The sequence below is a fragment of the Homalodisca vitripennis genome, unplaced genomic scaffold (assembly GCF_021130785.1).
Source record: "Homalodisca vitripennis isolate AUS2020 unplaced genomic scaffold, UT_GWSS_2.1 ScUCBcl_2664;HRSCAF=7651, whole genome shotgun sequence".
Lineage (NCBI taxonomy): Eukaryota > Metazoa > Arthropoda > Insecta > Hemiptera > Cicadellidae > Homalodisca > Homalodisca vitripennis.
Window position 1 is genome coordinate 50,717 of NW_025778884.1, and position 15,235 is coordinate 65,951.

At 34.6% G+C, this 15,235-nt stretch overlaps 2 protein-coding genes across 5 annotated transcripts in view; one reads left to right on the top strand and one right to left on the bottom strand.

Annotated features, from left to right (window-relative positions):
• Positions 1-15,235, top strand: part of LOC124372223 (outer dense fiber protein 2-like) — a 160,803-nt gene that overhangs the window by 28,504 nt on the left and 117,064 nt on the right. For all 4 annotated transcript variants that reach the window (XM_046830597.1, XM_046830596.1, XM_046830598.1 and 1 more), the window contains exon 3: positions 3,072-3,105. The gene's annotated coding sequence lies outside the window, so the exon portion shown is untranslated. The remainder of the gene's footprint in view (positions 1-3,071; positions 3,106-15,235) is intronic.
• Positions 13,847-14,376, bottom strand: LOC124372222. Its single transcript, XM_046830595.1, has one exon. The coding sequence runs from the start codon at positions 14,366-14,368 to the stop codon at positions 13,847-13,849; it is 522 nt and encodes a 173-aa protein (XP_046686551.1). The 5' UTR covers positions 14,369-14,376.

Below are 15,235 nucleotides of genomic sequence, written 5' to 3' on the forward strand. Positions count from 1 at the left end.
AGGCTACACCCAACTTAACTTGTACACTGGACAAACATAAACCAGCCATAAGTGAATCCTTCTGGAGTTTTGAAATTTATTATTTAATCCAAAACAATACTATGATTAATATTGGACGTTTTACAGCACTGAGGCAGAGAGGAAATGGCAGTTAAAATATATATTCTAACATTACATAACATTTAAGATGATATTCTAAACTAGGATCTAATCACAGTAAGTTTAAGTAACAACAATAGCTGACCTCCAAACATAGAAAGGAGGTCTTGCTGTCATATTCAAATAAAATAATGCCATTAAAGTCTAGACTTAACCTTTTGATAACACTGGGAGCAAGCTTGAATACTCCTTCAACACACCAACACACCTCAGCAGTGATTATATTTAACTGAATATACTTCTGTTACTTATACTATGAGATAGTGACATGTGTTACTTCTGGATGTCCATTAGCTTGCTCAGATATTAATCAACAAGTTTATTGGTTTTGTTTTAGAATATAAATTCAACTGTAGAAGTGAATTCATACAGCCAGAGATGAATCCTAACTGGGTAATCTCTGTGTAGAAAATATATATGATAAATAAAAACTGGAGGAGTTTTCATTCTAGATGCCAGTCACTCAGTTTGGGTGTAGATAATAAGTCTGACTGACAATCAGCTTCAGTACACACATGGTCAATTTAATTTTTATTCCTCTTCCTTAAAAATATTGATGTTGGCAATCTAATTTAAAACATAAATTCAGTCAATATTATTGTCAGAAGTTTGAAAGAATAACAGTAAGGGCAGTTTTACGTTCTTTCATGTCTTTAATGTTTAGCTATGTACATGCTGATTATATTTAAATCTCTTTATTGGCAGAGTTGTTAAAGAGTTGGCAGAGTTGTAAATGTAAAACTGAAGAGTGAAATTTTGAAGAGCAGGCCAAACTTGGACTTGTATATATGTAATGTTTTACAGAGCGACAATTTGAAGCCATGTCAAATTTTCACTCAGAAAAAAATAAATTCTTCGATTTATTGAATCGTTATTTGACATTTTGCTTCTACTGGTTACTAGTTTAGCGTAGAACAATATTTCGTCAATATAAAACAGGAATTGTCTTATCGCAAACCCCTCCCCATCCTCAGACAGAGGTCAAAGTCGAGCGGTCTAGTAGATAACGTGATTGCAGAATCTTGCCGCCCGTTCAGCTGGTGCGTCGCTTTGTACTTCCGTGTTTTACCCGTACATTTCTCCAAATACAAAAATTCAACAAAAACAAACATTACCAAACAAAAACTAAACTCTTTATTGAAAAAAAAACACTCAAAACTTGTTTTCGTTCTTGATCACACTCCGCCACCCAAAATGCGAGTGCCTCCGGCCATCAGCGCGGGCTTCGGCAGCACCTTTGGTGCTGCCGAAGCCCGCGCTGATGTCGATGAAAGAAAAACATCCCTCGAGATAGTACCTATCAGTAAAATATCAAATTCTAGAAGGGCTGATCAGAAATATAAATTAAATTGTAATGGAAAGGCAATTATGTACCGTGCAAAAAGCTTAAATAATCATGTGATGCCGCGCGGCCTGCCGTAATCGGGATTCTCGAGAAAGATAAGATAACAGCGACAACAATACCGATCACAATACCTGGAAATGCTTGTAATTTTGTAATTAAAGAGTTGTTTTTTTCGTTCTATCATGTTTGTTTCTATAAATTTATATTTTTGTGTTCTTCATACGGGTGTGGTCGGTATAATCCCAAGGTACCGATTTATTTCTTTTCCAATCTAGAAGTTTGCATAGTGATCTGAATAAATTTGTGCAAGAAGCTTCACTTTTCTTATTATTCACAAACTCATATAGAGGCTGAGTTCTTTCTGTAATTTCGCCACACTACTATCATCAAATACATTTTTAGATTCTAGAATTCTTATATCTTTTATATGAGAGACCTGGATGTTTGTATTTATTTCTGGATGTGATTGTAGGCATTTTTCATAGATTGAACTTTTTTATAAAAACTTTGAGAGATTGAATGGAATATACAAATTTTAGCTATGATTCAGTGGCCAATCGCTCACACTTTTCTTGTTTTTAGGTCTTATTTCTTTAAGTATCGCATTATTTAGTCTTTGGGACATTTGGGAATCTAGATTTCTTAAAAGATCTCTTAGATCGGTGGGATGTGAAGGTGAATGAGAGTCACTTTCCTCAAAGTATAATATAATACATTCTGCATTATTTTTTCTTATTTCTAGTTTAAGTACATTTTACTTTATCACAAGAGTTTTCACTTTACTTTATAGGGTATAGAATGAATTTTTCAAAGACCAACATACATTCTAACAATGAAGTTTACATTTCAAAGTTAATTATACTTCAACCAACCCTAGGTTTTCCCTATTACTTTCCTCCAATTTTAATGAAATTTAGCATAGAGGTTGCCTTGTAATAGACTAAGAAAAATATAAATTTAAAAAAATGTAGGCATTTTGTATTCTGAGAAAAAAGCTGAAGGTGCAAATGTGAAATTTTGCAGTATGCACATGACTTATATTACAAAATGCATAAATGTTCTACTTTAAATTCCTGTAATTTCACATGGAGTTATGCAAAATATCTTAACTTTTTCTGTGTTTAGTGAAAGTGCTATGAATTTAACATAAGATTTTCCAAACATAAAATTGATTGCACCATCTTAAAACCTACAAATAACTTTATATAAAGTAAAAAAATGTATTAATGAAAAAATTCAATGTAATATAATTTGGTATTTAACATTATCCTTAAAATGTTTTATTGAAATCTGGTTAAATAAAAAGTGTAATAAATTTATGTTGGATTGATCCAACTATTTTGATCATTTGGGTATTGTATTTCCTCATTTACATTGTTTACTAAACCCAACCTTGTTTTAGTTTGTTTTTATTTTTACTAGAAGGATCCTAGAGAAATAATAGTCTGAACCTTATTTGTTAGTTTATGTACTCCTTTGTCAGTAAGTCCATTTTAATGCTATTGTATATTTGTAAACAAAAAATAATTTTCATGAGTGATGAATAATTTAGAACTTTATATTACAGCCACCAGATGACGCAGTAGTAGCAGAAAATCCTGGTAAGTCGCATAAGCTCTGTGTATATTTAGTTTGAGAATCCACAGTAGCCTGACAACTTATACAGCAACGATTATAAAGTGCTCCTTACATATTACTGTTTTTCATATGCCTTCTTATATTACGACTGTGGGCAATATGCAACAGTTCCCACAAACCTTAAAACAATATTTACGTTTTATTTTACCAATATTTCAAGCAGCCATGACTTTTTTAGTTCTGAGTTAGTGTCAACCCCAGTTATCTTTAATTATCAGGGTCGTATTGTAATCAAGGTTTACAACAAATCTGAGGTTTTGATTGATTATTTCATTAAATAATAAAAAAAGAAAAATTTTACTAAAATAGAGGTTTAGATAAGCTGTAATTTTTTACTTCATGGTTTAATAAACTAATGTAAGAGGATGTTGAACAAATCAAAGATACAAATACTGTAAACAAGAGAAATCAAATTTAACTTTGTATATTTTAAATATAGTAAGGTTCCTTAAAAAAATGGTAGATCCAAAATTTACAGTGTATGAATTGAAATAACAAAATATTGATATTTGAAAGAAAAATTACACTCTATAGTAAAAAACAATCATTCTAAAGAGTTTTTCATTTTGGGCGGGTAGATGTTGGCAGCCTGTGGTGGCCATTGTTTTGTGTCAGCTGTTTGATTAGTGTTTTGTTGTTCAGTAAGTGCTGCCATTTCATGACAAGTTATTTCATTATGACAAGTTACATAATTTGAGCAGCACGTTGAGATGATTAAACTTTATTATCAAAATGAGTGTTCACTAGTTAAAATGTTACATGCGTTGTGACCATTTTACGGCAGACGCGAAGGCCCTTCATTGTCAACTCTTCAAAGTTTGGTAGCTAAATTCAAGAAAACAGATTCGGTAAAGAACCAGGCTACACCCAGATGTCAAAGGAACAGCAGATCTATCAAGAACATCACCGCTGTCTGTGAAAGTGTACAGAAGAACCCGAGGCAGTCAATTCCTCGCCTTGCACAAGAACTTGGCCTTTCAAATTCAACTTGGTGAATGTTGCGTCTGGATTTAGGCCTGCATCCGTACAAAATCCAACTGATCCAGGAGAGCTCAGAGTTTATGACCATAGACGCTGTTTGTTCGCTGAGTGGGCTTTGGAGTGTTTGGAAGAGGACCCTAATTTTGGCCGAAAAATTATCTTCAGCGACGAAGCACATTTCTGGATGAATAGCTATGTTAACAAGCATAATTGCCGTATATGGGACAAAACCAACCCACATGAGATTCACCAGGTAGTGATGCACCACAAAAAGTTACTGTTTGGTGTGGATTTTGGGTTGGCGGTGTGATTGGTCCGTATTTTTTTTAAAACAACGTTGGTGAGGTTGTTTGGTTGGTTGACAAATCATTGTCAACAGCAAACGATGACAAAGGATTTCTTTTGAAATGATATGGATGATGATAACGGCTCTAATTGAACGATATGTACGTAAACGACATGTGGTTTCAGCAGGATGATGCTATGTGCCACACAGCGAACGACACCATGAACAATTTGCATGAACGATAACCCAGGCCATCGCTTAAATTCAACTGGATTTATGTGGCAGAGTAATTGAAAATTGGACCACTCGAATCCATACCATTGTGAGCAACCGCGGTGGACATTTGAACGGTGTCATATTCCATACATAATGGCATACATGGGCCTTTCATATGAAAAATAAATTTTGTTAATATATCATACATAGCTTATTTTATTTCATCTCAACATCTAACCGCCCAAAATGAAAAACCCTATATTATTAAATCATGTGGCTCACGTAAGTGGTAATGTTGCAATATTTGTTAAGAAAGCCATTTCATCATTTTGATACTAATTTTGCTGATGAACGTGATTTTGAGCAGCAGACATAATAGTCAGTCCTATTTAGAAAGGCAAATTATTTATAATTGGCTTCCACCAAATGTTCAAAGTTGTAATTTTTTTAATTAAAAAAAAGTTTCTTTTACATTTTTTAAAATAAAAATAAATTTATCTTTCTTGGAGATCTTAACAAGAAGTCTTGATGCACACACCCAACAGATGCATGATGTTCTTTGGGTTTTAGTCTATGAATTGGTTTGTGAACTAACTAACTAAAGTTACACCTACATCTAGCACACCCATCAACAACATTATCATTAATATTCCATAAACTTTGGTCTTGGTAATTCAGAGAGCCATTTATGATCATTATGTGCAAGTTCTGACTTACGGTTGAAAACCACAACCTCCAATATATAAAATTTAAAACAATATATCATAGAATAAATATTGAATAACTCAACAAAATAATGAAGAAAGAAATTTTGAACTTTTGAATAATATGGACATAGAGATGAGAGGTTCAATGCATTCAATAACTGCTTGAACACCTGTGTCAGTTTTCTGTTATCTCACAAAAGTGAGCAAAACATGAAATGTTCTAGTGTCTAGTCTTGCTGAAGTGTTTTGGCACAGTGTCCCACCCATTGCAACCACCAGCCTCACCCAGTAATGTATCATTACATGAAATGATCTCTATTTGATTGCCTTAATTTAAGTAGAACTTTATTTAAAACACCTTACCAAGTTCAGAAGGTTCAAAGAAGCAGAAACCTCCTAGAAATACTTTTATCATATGTGGTATTTTAAAATGCACAGACAACTTTAATTATTATCATTTGATGTTTATAATGAACACCGACAGTGAAGAAATCAAATTATGTTAAAGAAATTTATATAAGTCACAGGAAAAGCTGAAGTTTATTACGTAAATAGTACCAGTGGCGGTTTTTCCATTTGAGCACATGAGCACGTGAGCCCCCTAGGGTAAAAATATAATTAAAATACTTTCTTATTGAATCCACAACATAAATAACATTCAGTTAATACGGAGTAAATGAATTATTAACAACAATGACGCGTTAAACGCGAAGCGAATCGAGCAGAGACGCGCGGACAGTGCAGGTGCGGTGAGCTGCCTGGCATCTAAGCGGGGATAGGCGAGGGGCATGCGGGGGGAAGCGGTGGGAGGAGGGTCTCATATAACAGCGTGGGTGCACGAGCCAGTAGTGCGACGGCTAGTCGCAGCTGATGTATACATAACTTCGTTTCGTTGTGTCTCCGCTGTGTGAATGTCGTAATGACCGCTGTTTGTGAATATTGTGTCTCTTTTGTGTTGTGTTTTGTTACAGAGATTTGTATGTGAGTGTTTTGTAATATTTTATTATTCATTTGATTATTATGGCAGTGACAGTAACTGAACTTAAAGAACTTAGGTTTTCTAACTTATCTCTCGAAAGAAAGGTTGAAATTAAAGTAAGTGGAAAACCGACCCCCCAACTTAACATTTGTTCACATAACCAAAGGTAAGAATAGAGACTTTAAGAGGGAATTCAATCAAAACGTATATACCAGAACCCCATGGATTTGTGGATGTGAACAAAGCAATAGATTTTATTGCTTCCCCTGTTTACGTTTTTCGAAGCAAACTGGTGAATCTAACTGGATAAAATATGGGGTTGCTGATCTTTCCCATTTGCAATCAAAAATCAGAAAACATGAATGTTCTCAGTCACACTTAAACTCAGTTTTGGAATTTAAGGGGAGTTGAACGCAAAAATCGGTAAAAAAATGTTTTTTCGCTTTTATTTTTTATTTTATTATTTGATTCTTTCTGAACAATTTACTGCAATCCCTACATAAAAATGGCTTTCCGTTGAGCTTCTATGATTTTTCAAATATAAGACTACATAACAAATTTCGCATCAACTTTGCCCTCCGCCTCCTAACACCTGGTGCAAATACAGGTTAGCAGAAGTAAATGAAGAAGAAATTACCTACAATCACAAACGTTCTCTACCTCAAGCTGTATTGACAGCAATAAAACCTACATACAGAGATTTGTCAAGATTAGATCTACTAAAAAAATGTCTTCACGGTAAAACCCAGAACGTGAACGAATCTTTCAACAATGTAGTGTGGAACCGAATCCCAAAAAATGTGTTTGTTGGAAGAGAGACTCTTGTATTAGGTGTTCATGATGCTGTTCTAACATTCAATGAAGGTAACATTGGAAGGATCAAGGTTTTAAAGGAGTTAGGAATAAAAGACTGTGGCAAATACACCGTAAGCACATTGAAGAGCCTCGATGAAGTCAGGATGAGGAAGGCAGATCTGAAAGCAGAGTCAATGACTAAGGAAGCAAGAATAAAAAAAAGGAGACAGTTATTAGGTGAGGAAGAGGAAATGGATGGTAGCTACTGTCCTGGAGGCTTCTAAAGGTAATATAAACTTATAATTATTTTGATTTTTGGTTTTCCGCTGTTTTTGAAAATTACCGGTTTTTAATATATATGTACCTTTTTCTCAGAAACTATAAATGCTACACACATGAAATTTTTACTGGTTATAAAGTAGCCTTTTAGAAGTATGTAGCTCTAGTTTTATCAAATTTCATCAATAAATAAGTATTTAGAAAAATATTTTATCTTAAAATATAAAAATAAAAAATAACACAAATATAAAATTTTTTTTCTTTAGTTGTATCAATTATTTTACAAAGATTTTAGAGGTATAAATACAATATTATATCCTGCGCCTTGTGTAAAAATTTCAACTTCCTAACTGTTATGAGTTCTGAGAAAAAGGTACATAAAGTTACCTTATTTTAACATTGGGCCTTATGGACCGTTCAACTCCCCTTAATATTTTGGGCAAGTTAGACATTCAACAGCAGCTAGACTGTGCTTACAGGGAAAATATTAAAAAGCACAACAAACAGGTTACTAATAATCGTTATGTGCTTTCCAAACTAATTGATTGTATTAATTTTTGTGGGGCGTTTGAGTTAGCACTCAGAGGCCATCGTGAGCAAGATGATTCTTCAAATCCTGGCGTTTTTAGGGGACTAGTAAATTTCTTAGCAGAATTTGATGCTTCATTGAAAGAACATCTGGACAATGCAACAGTGTTTAAAGGTACATCTAAAAGTATCCAAAACGAATTGCTTGATTGCATGCTTGCCGTTTGCCAGGACAACATAAAACAAGAGATAAAAACTACTAGGTTTTTATCGTTGATCGCTGGTGAAACTACTGACATTTCATCAACATTTCAATTAGTCATAGTTTTCCGCTATGTCTTGCCTGATGGCCAACCTGTAGAACGATTTTGGCAGTTTGTTCAACCCACTGGTCACAATGCTGACTCAATAGCTAGATGTATTAAAAGTGCAATACAAAGTGTTGTAGACGATCCAAGCAAACTTATATCACAAAGCTATGATGGCGCTAGTGTAATGAGTGGACATCATGCAGGGGTACAGACTCTTGTTAAGCAAATGTATCCCCACGCATTTTATGTTCATTGCTATGCACACCAACTGAATTTGGTAGTTGGACAGGCTACAAGCCAAAACCAACAAGTTAGAATTTTTTTTTCAAATTTGAGTGATTTGACCAATTTCTTTAGCAATTCTCCACAAAGAGTTGCAGTTTTAGACACAATAGTTGGCAGAAGAATCCCTCGTGCTTCCGCAACTAGATGGAACTTCAAGAGCCATACAGTCAACACTGTGTATGAATACAGAGAAGATTTAATTGCTTGCATGGAGGAAATAGAGGCCTCATCACATCAAGCAATCACTATCACCAAAGCAGGGGCAATCAGACGTATGTTAGAGGATCCCAACTTTATATTTTGGCTCGCAGTGTTCCATAAAATCATGCCCCATGTTGACATTTTGTATAATCAACTACAGCTTACATACACCGATGCTGTGTGAACAAAGAAAAATGTCGAAACATTTATTGAATGCGTCGAAAAAGAAAGGCAAAACATGGATAGTGTCAAAATTGATGTTGATCAACTACCTATGCCTGTGAAAAGAGCCCGACGTGATGAAAATATTCATGTGACGAGGACAGTTGCCGCAAAAGAGGTGTGTGATGTTATTTCCAATCAAATAAAAGAGAGATACTCTTTTTTGACACACCATTCAGCGGTTTCTCTGTTTGATTCAAAAAAGTTCACGCACTATGAGAAAACTTTCTCATTCAACTTTTGGAAGAAACAGTGCAGGTGTATTAATTTTTAGACAAAGAACGATTGAAAACAGAACTTTCAGTGATCTGCAAACGAAAAGATTTTCAAGTCATGAACGGGACTGTGCCGTTGTACAGTTCGTTATTGAGAATGGCTTACAGACTTCATTTTCAGAAACCATTGTTTCTACCATCCCTATGACTACTGCGGAGGTGGAACGGTGCTTTTCGACCTTAAAACGCATCAAGACATTTTTGAGAAGTACCATGGGGCAAGAAAGACTAACAGCATTGGCTATGTTGTCTGTGAAAAAGGGTATGATCAGGAGTACACCTAACTTTAATGAGCGTGTAATCGATGTTTTTGCTAGGCAAAAAGAAAGAAGGATGGACTTCAACTTTAAAAACTGTACATGAACTAATCATCTTACAAAGAGTGTTTTTGGAAAAAAACTGTGTATAAAATGCTGAACTATGATTTCATGAAACATTTAGTTAATTTTCAATTAGCCTATTTAACCTATTTTCAAAGTTACTTATAACCTTACATTTTTCTTTGTATCAATAAAAATAAGATTGTATTCACATTCTCTTTCTTTTATTTGCATTTTCATAAACATTTTGTTAGCCAAATAAACCAGTAAATCAGTTGTATTTGCTAATTACTGTCTGGGCTATAAGCAATTATTAAAATGCATGTAGTCAAATATCGTTGGAAATTTTAAGGAGTTTCTTTTTACGAATTATTCATTCCACAGCACGAAATAACTCACAGTCTTGTACACCTTTTACAAACAAATCAATTTGGTGATATAAAGAGCCTAAAAGGACTGAAATATTTTGTTTACTATTATATTGAGACGATAACTATGTTGGCGACGTAAGTTAATTATCTAATCCTACTGTTATTTTCTTGTGTGTACCCCTGTGACCACTTATCAGGAGCCGCCACTGAATAGAACATTACAAAATTTTGAAAATTGTTCTAAAACTCTGGTCAATAATCAACACTTCCATTAAGTTAAATCCAGTAGTACAATCGAAACAAATTACAATCTACATGGGTGGTACACTGACAGAAACCCTTCATAAGTTGCAGAATAGCTCTAAATTTTATTTTAACCTTAGCTCTTCTTTAATCCCCTCGAAGTAAAACTCTACCAAAGATGTGGTACATCCCTTCCCCACTTCTTCCATGGTTATGATGCCAGTGGGTGAGAAGGAGGTGGCCTGGATTATTCAGATTGAATAACCACATTGATTGCTCATCTTTGTGGCTTTTTAAGTATTGTTCCAAGCAATTGTCCAAACCACTCATCAAGCTAGTACATTTTTTAATAAGTAAACTATTTTCTTAATCCGGCAAGGGCTAATGGAGTATTTAAAAAGATTTGGAGTTCTGAATATGGAACATGGGTTCTAGAAGTAAAAATCAATAATTTATGTAATTGCCAATATCATTGAATTAGTTGTTGATGGACTGGAGAAGTGATAACATGTGCTTATCATAATTCTCAACCTCTTCAAAGCCCATGATCATATGTATCTTGAGACACTTCTGCATTGGTTATAAGAGTATCGAGGTCTGCAACATAAATGGCTCGTCTTTCTTAACAGAGTACAGTGTGATCGGATTGGATTGAAAAACCCTTTCAAGTTCAGAAAAAATTATTGATTAACACAAGGTTAAATTCTTGAGCCTGCATTATTATTATTTGTGATATATACCCTCACTTTATCTAAGTAACTGTAGTAAGGAAGCAGTTGTGCTTCAAACAAGTTTCAGAGAGGTTTAGATTTCAAAAGAAATCAGTGTTATTTCAAAATTGCATTTTAGAGAATCTTGTAGGAATGCCTTTAGGGGTCTTGGTGTGCTGACCTGGCTTGCCTTTGTGTCCTGAGTTGATCTTGTATTACAAATCAAAGTCTAACTTTGTAATTTGGTTTAGGGCAGGGATTTTCCCATTATTTAGGACTAGGGAAAGAGACAATTACAGAATGGAGCAACAGGTTTGTATTAAGCTAATTAATGGTATTATAAGCAATGAAATGATTTAAAAAAAATGTAAATCTCACTTAAAATGTATATTGAGGTTACAGGGCTTTTACTGTATTGGATATTACTTGTATGGTCACTGGGGTATTGATAATTGATAAAAAACGGGTCTGATGGCAAAGTATGAGTATAGTAGTGGGTGTAAAAACAATGTATGTGGGAAATTGTGTGAATGTAAAGGAGAGGTTAATCTGCCCTATTTATAACTGTCACAAACTATATACTGATTTGTTTTTGTTAAAAAACTCAAAACAAAGAATTTTCTTTTAACACGTTCACTCCCGCAATGGAAATATATTTCCGTAAATATAGACCGGGTGGCACATATTTGTGCCGCGTGGTATTTCACCATAGCCCGGCCGGCACATATATGTGCCGGCCGGGCCATTCAAATAGCCCAGTGGTACAAATGTGTGCCGCTGACTCCTCCTGACTCTTCATTAATTTATTTAGATACTTAAACGAAGATTACAAAAATAACATTCAAAATTTATATAGTATAATACCAGTAATAATTTAATTATATTTACACACTACGCCACACAGGACAAATTAATATTAAATCACATATGTTAACTATTATTAATAATCAAATTTACTTTTGTATTTATTTAGTGATGTGTCTGAAGAAGATATCTTGGATATCGAAAGGCCTCACAAAACAATAAAATGTATTAAATATTGGTTTTATGTTTTTAATGTAATTTAACAGTGACCAATATAAGTTCCATCTACAGCATTACTGATAACAGTGCTTAAAAAATAAGAATAAGAAATTCTGTGGTATCTGGAGAACTTCCTCTTCAATTGATTGTTTTAAATCCTCATTATTATTAAAGCTACGATTATAAACTTTTTCCTTTAAGTAACCCCATAGTAAGAAATCACATACTCCGATCTGGAGATTGGAGTGACCAATCTAAAAAATTACTTCCATACCAATCCAACCGCCATGAAGGTTGTAATTTAGTAATCGCTTGACAGGATTTGTGAAATGAGGAGGAGCGCCATATTGTTGGAAGATTGCTTGATTCATTTCTGGAACCGTAAAATGAAGCAAGACTTGTTCATTTAAAACCTGTTCTTACCTATCCCTACACATTGTACTGTCTGAAATGGCGTAAGATAGCACCCAATTACAACTGACAGCTGCCCAAACAGTAATTCCTTTTTATTTGAGTAGAGTCTGTTCAAGAATGTGTGGATTACGGTGTTGTAATAATTATAATTATGCCTATTTACAGCACCATTGTGGTAAAAAGTGGACTCGTCTGAAAAACAATTTGAGTATGCCAGTTAGGATCTAGCTAATGAAACTCAATGATACGAGAACAAAATAACACTCTCCTGTCCAGACCATCTTCAAGAAGATTATGGACTAGGTGACTTTCATAAAATTTAATTTTGTTTTTCTTAATTATTCTCTGTACTGAAGACTTTGAAACACCAGTTTCAAGTTCAACCTTCCTTAGGGATTTCGGTTTACCTGGAGATTGGAGCATTGATGCGCGTACTAGTACTTCTCTTTCCTCATTTGATCCTCTAGAGTACTTTTTTATGACACTTCTAACAAAAGGTTTTTCCACTTAGTTATTGTTGGATTGCTAGGTGGTTCAACTCCTGTGTAGGCAACCTGAAATTGTCTAATTGCTTTTGTAATGTTGCCAAAAGCAATAGCTCACGCACAACACTTCACTTTTTGTTCAACATTAACCCTCCAGTAGGCGCGTGGCCCTCTGTAACACAAATAGGCGCATGGGCTACATCTGTAGCCCATTGCTATTTATTTTTTTATGAAAGTACCTTTACATATTTTTGTATTTTCTTTACCATGCAATTGATCTCACACTATTTTCGTATGATTTCATATCATTTTTTGGTCGAATAAATTTTTAAATAGTTTGCAAAAAAAAATTTATCAGAAAAACCTTACTATAGCGAAATATTTCATAATAAATATTTAAAAACTTCATTGATTGAAAATCTTAAAATTTTTTCAGGACAACAAAATAACTTTGACACATTAATCTGATAGATAGTTTTATTATAACACACAAACATAAATAAAATACAGTAATTGTTCAGTTTATGATGATAGTAAACAATGCTTAAACCAAAACCTTACGATAATTGAGCTAGGCAATGCCTGTAAACAAAAATGTCATAACTTTGTGAAAATAATTTTTATAATTCCAAGTGTATTGAAATTTACAATAATAAAACCACCTTTAATATAAACAAAACACACCTTAGTAATTTTTATTTTACCCAGCCCCTTCTTTTTATAAAATACTACATCATTATATGTGATAGGTTACACTAAATGCAGTAGCCAAACCTTGATGATAGGCTAAAATATTTGTGTATGAGTATCATTTAGACATATTTGTATATCCATGTAACTATAACATGTAACACACCCAAAAATTTTATATGAGTACCATAATTATACAATAACATGGAAACAAAAATCTTAAAAACATGTTGCACAAACAACTGAAGAGTGCCACCACACACCTTGTGGCCACATTTTTCACAGTTTTTTCTTGTTGACTTGTCTCTTGCCCTTGGGACAGATGTAGCAGCGGCCAACTTTGTTTGTCCTGGACATGTTGAGGTTGTACCTGTGCGTTGTCTTCAAGTCCTAGGAGCGCCAGTCCTCTCTTCTTCATTTGCACAGGAATTGTCGCACTCTGCATTCTGTTGGGTGATTTGCGGTTTGATCAGTTCCCAGGCAACATGTTGAATGAAGACTCTTCTCGGCATATACTTTTCTTCAGGATTGTTGAACTTATAAATGCAAAGGGCGTTTATTCCTGAGATGTTTATCAAGTCAAAAAACACCACCATTGGCCACCGTCGAGTGTTACGAGCAACATCATACTTGGAACACATTTGATCTACAACATCAACACCTATTTTTGTCTTGTTGTAGAAACTTACAATTTCAGGTTTTTGCTTCGGTCCAGTTTCTTCATCGATTGCATCGTCGTTATGCATTGTTGAGAGCAACACAACTGCCTTGTTTCTTCTTGGACAATAAGAGACGAGGGTCTTTTTTTTGTGAAAGGCAAACAGAGACGATGTAGGCTGTCTCTGTTTGTTAGGTCTTAGTTCATGTGGAACTCCAATACGTGTGGACCTTATTGTTCCAACCATAGTCAGTTTTTTTTTTCTTTTAAAAGTGTTCTCAGCCAATGGTACAGACGTAAAACCAATTATATCAGTTGTCACGTTACGGTTTGTGTTGGAAATCGGCTCTACCATTCTGAGTGTCACTTGATCTGAAGAATTGGATAAGTTATAAGGCCCATCTGCTTGCTTTGCAGGATAAATTTCTAAGTTCAATGTGTACATTGATCTTGCACAAACTAGGGAATAAATTTTTATTCCATACCTTGCAGGTTTTCTTGGGCATGTAGACTTTGAATTTACAATTTCCACTGGAATGCAACTAACTGCTCATCAATAGTGCAGTACTCACTTGGTGTGAGAAATTGTTTTGAAAGTTTTGTACAACAAGCTCAAAGACTTCTCTGATAGGGGCAAGGTTGTCAACTTCTGAACGCTGCGTTCGGTCTCTCATGTCGTCAAATCTCAAGCAACGCATCAGGAAGTGAAACCTTTTTTCACTCATAGCTAGATAGCAAGCTTCCACACACCAGAGCCTGTGGAATTATCCCAAATTTGTGAAGTCTTTTTTCTGCTGCTGCCTAATGTCCCTGAAAGTAGTAGAATGCCAATAAAGGCACGAATCTCAACCTCACTTGTGTTTCTGGCATCTCTATCACGATCAAATTTGACCCTCACAAGATCAATGTAAGTGTTAGTAGAAGTAACTATTGTACTAATTACGGTCTTATCCATAAACAAATTGAAGCAGTCTAATTCGGAAGTTTTACCTCTAGCTTCTCCCTTTGGTCCAGGTAGGCGAATCACCAGATTGTCAGATCTTGTACGCACATTCCTGGGTTGTTGAGGAGGTTTTTCTTCCACTTCATAACATTTTTATGTTTGTCCCGCACC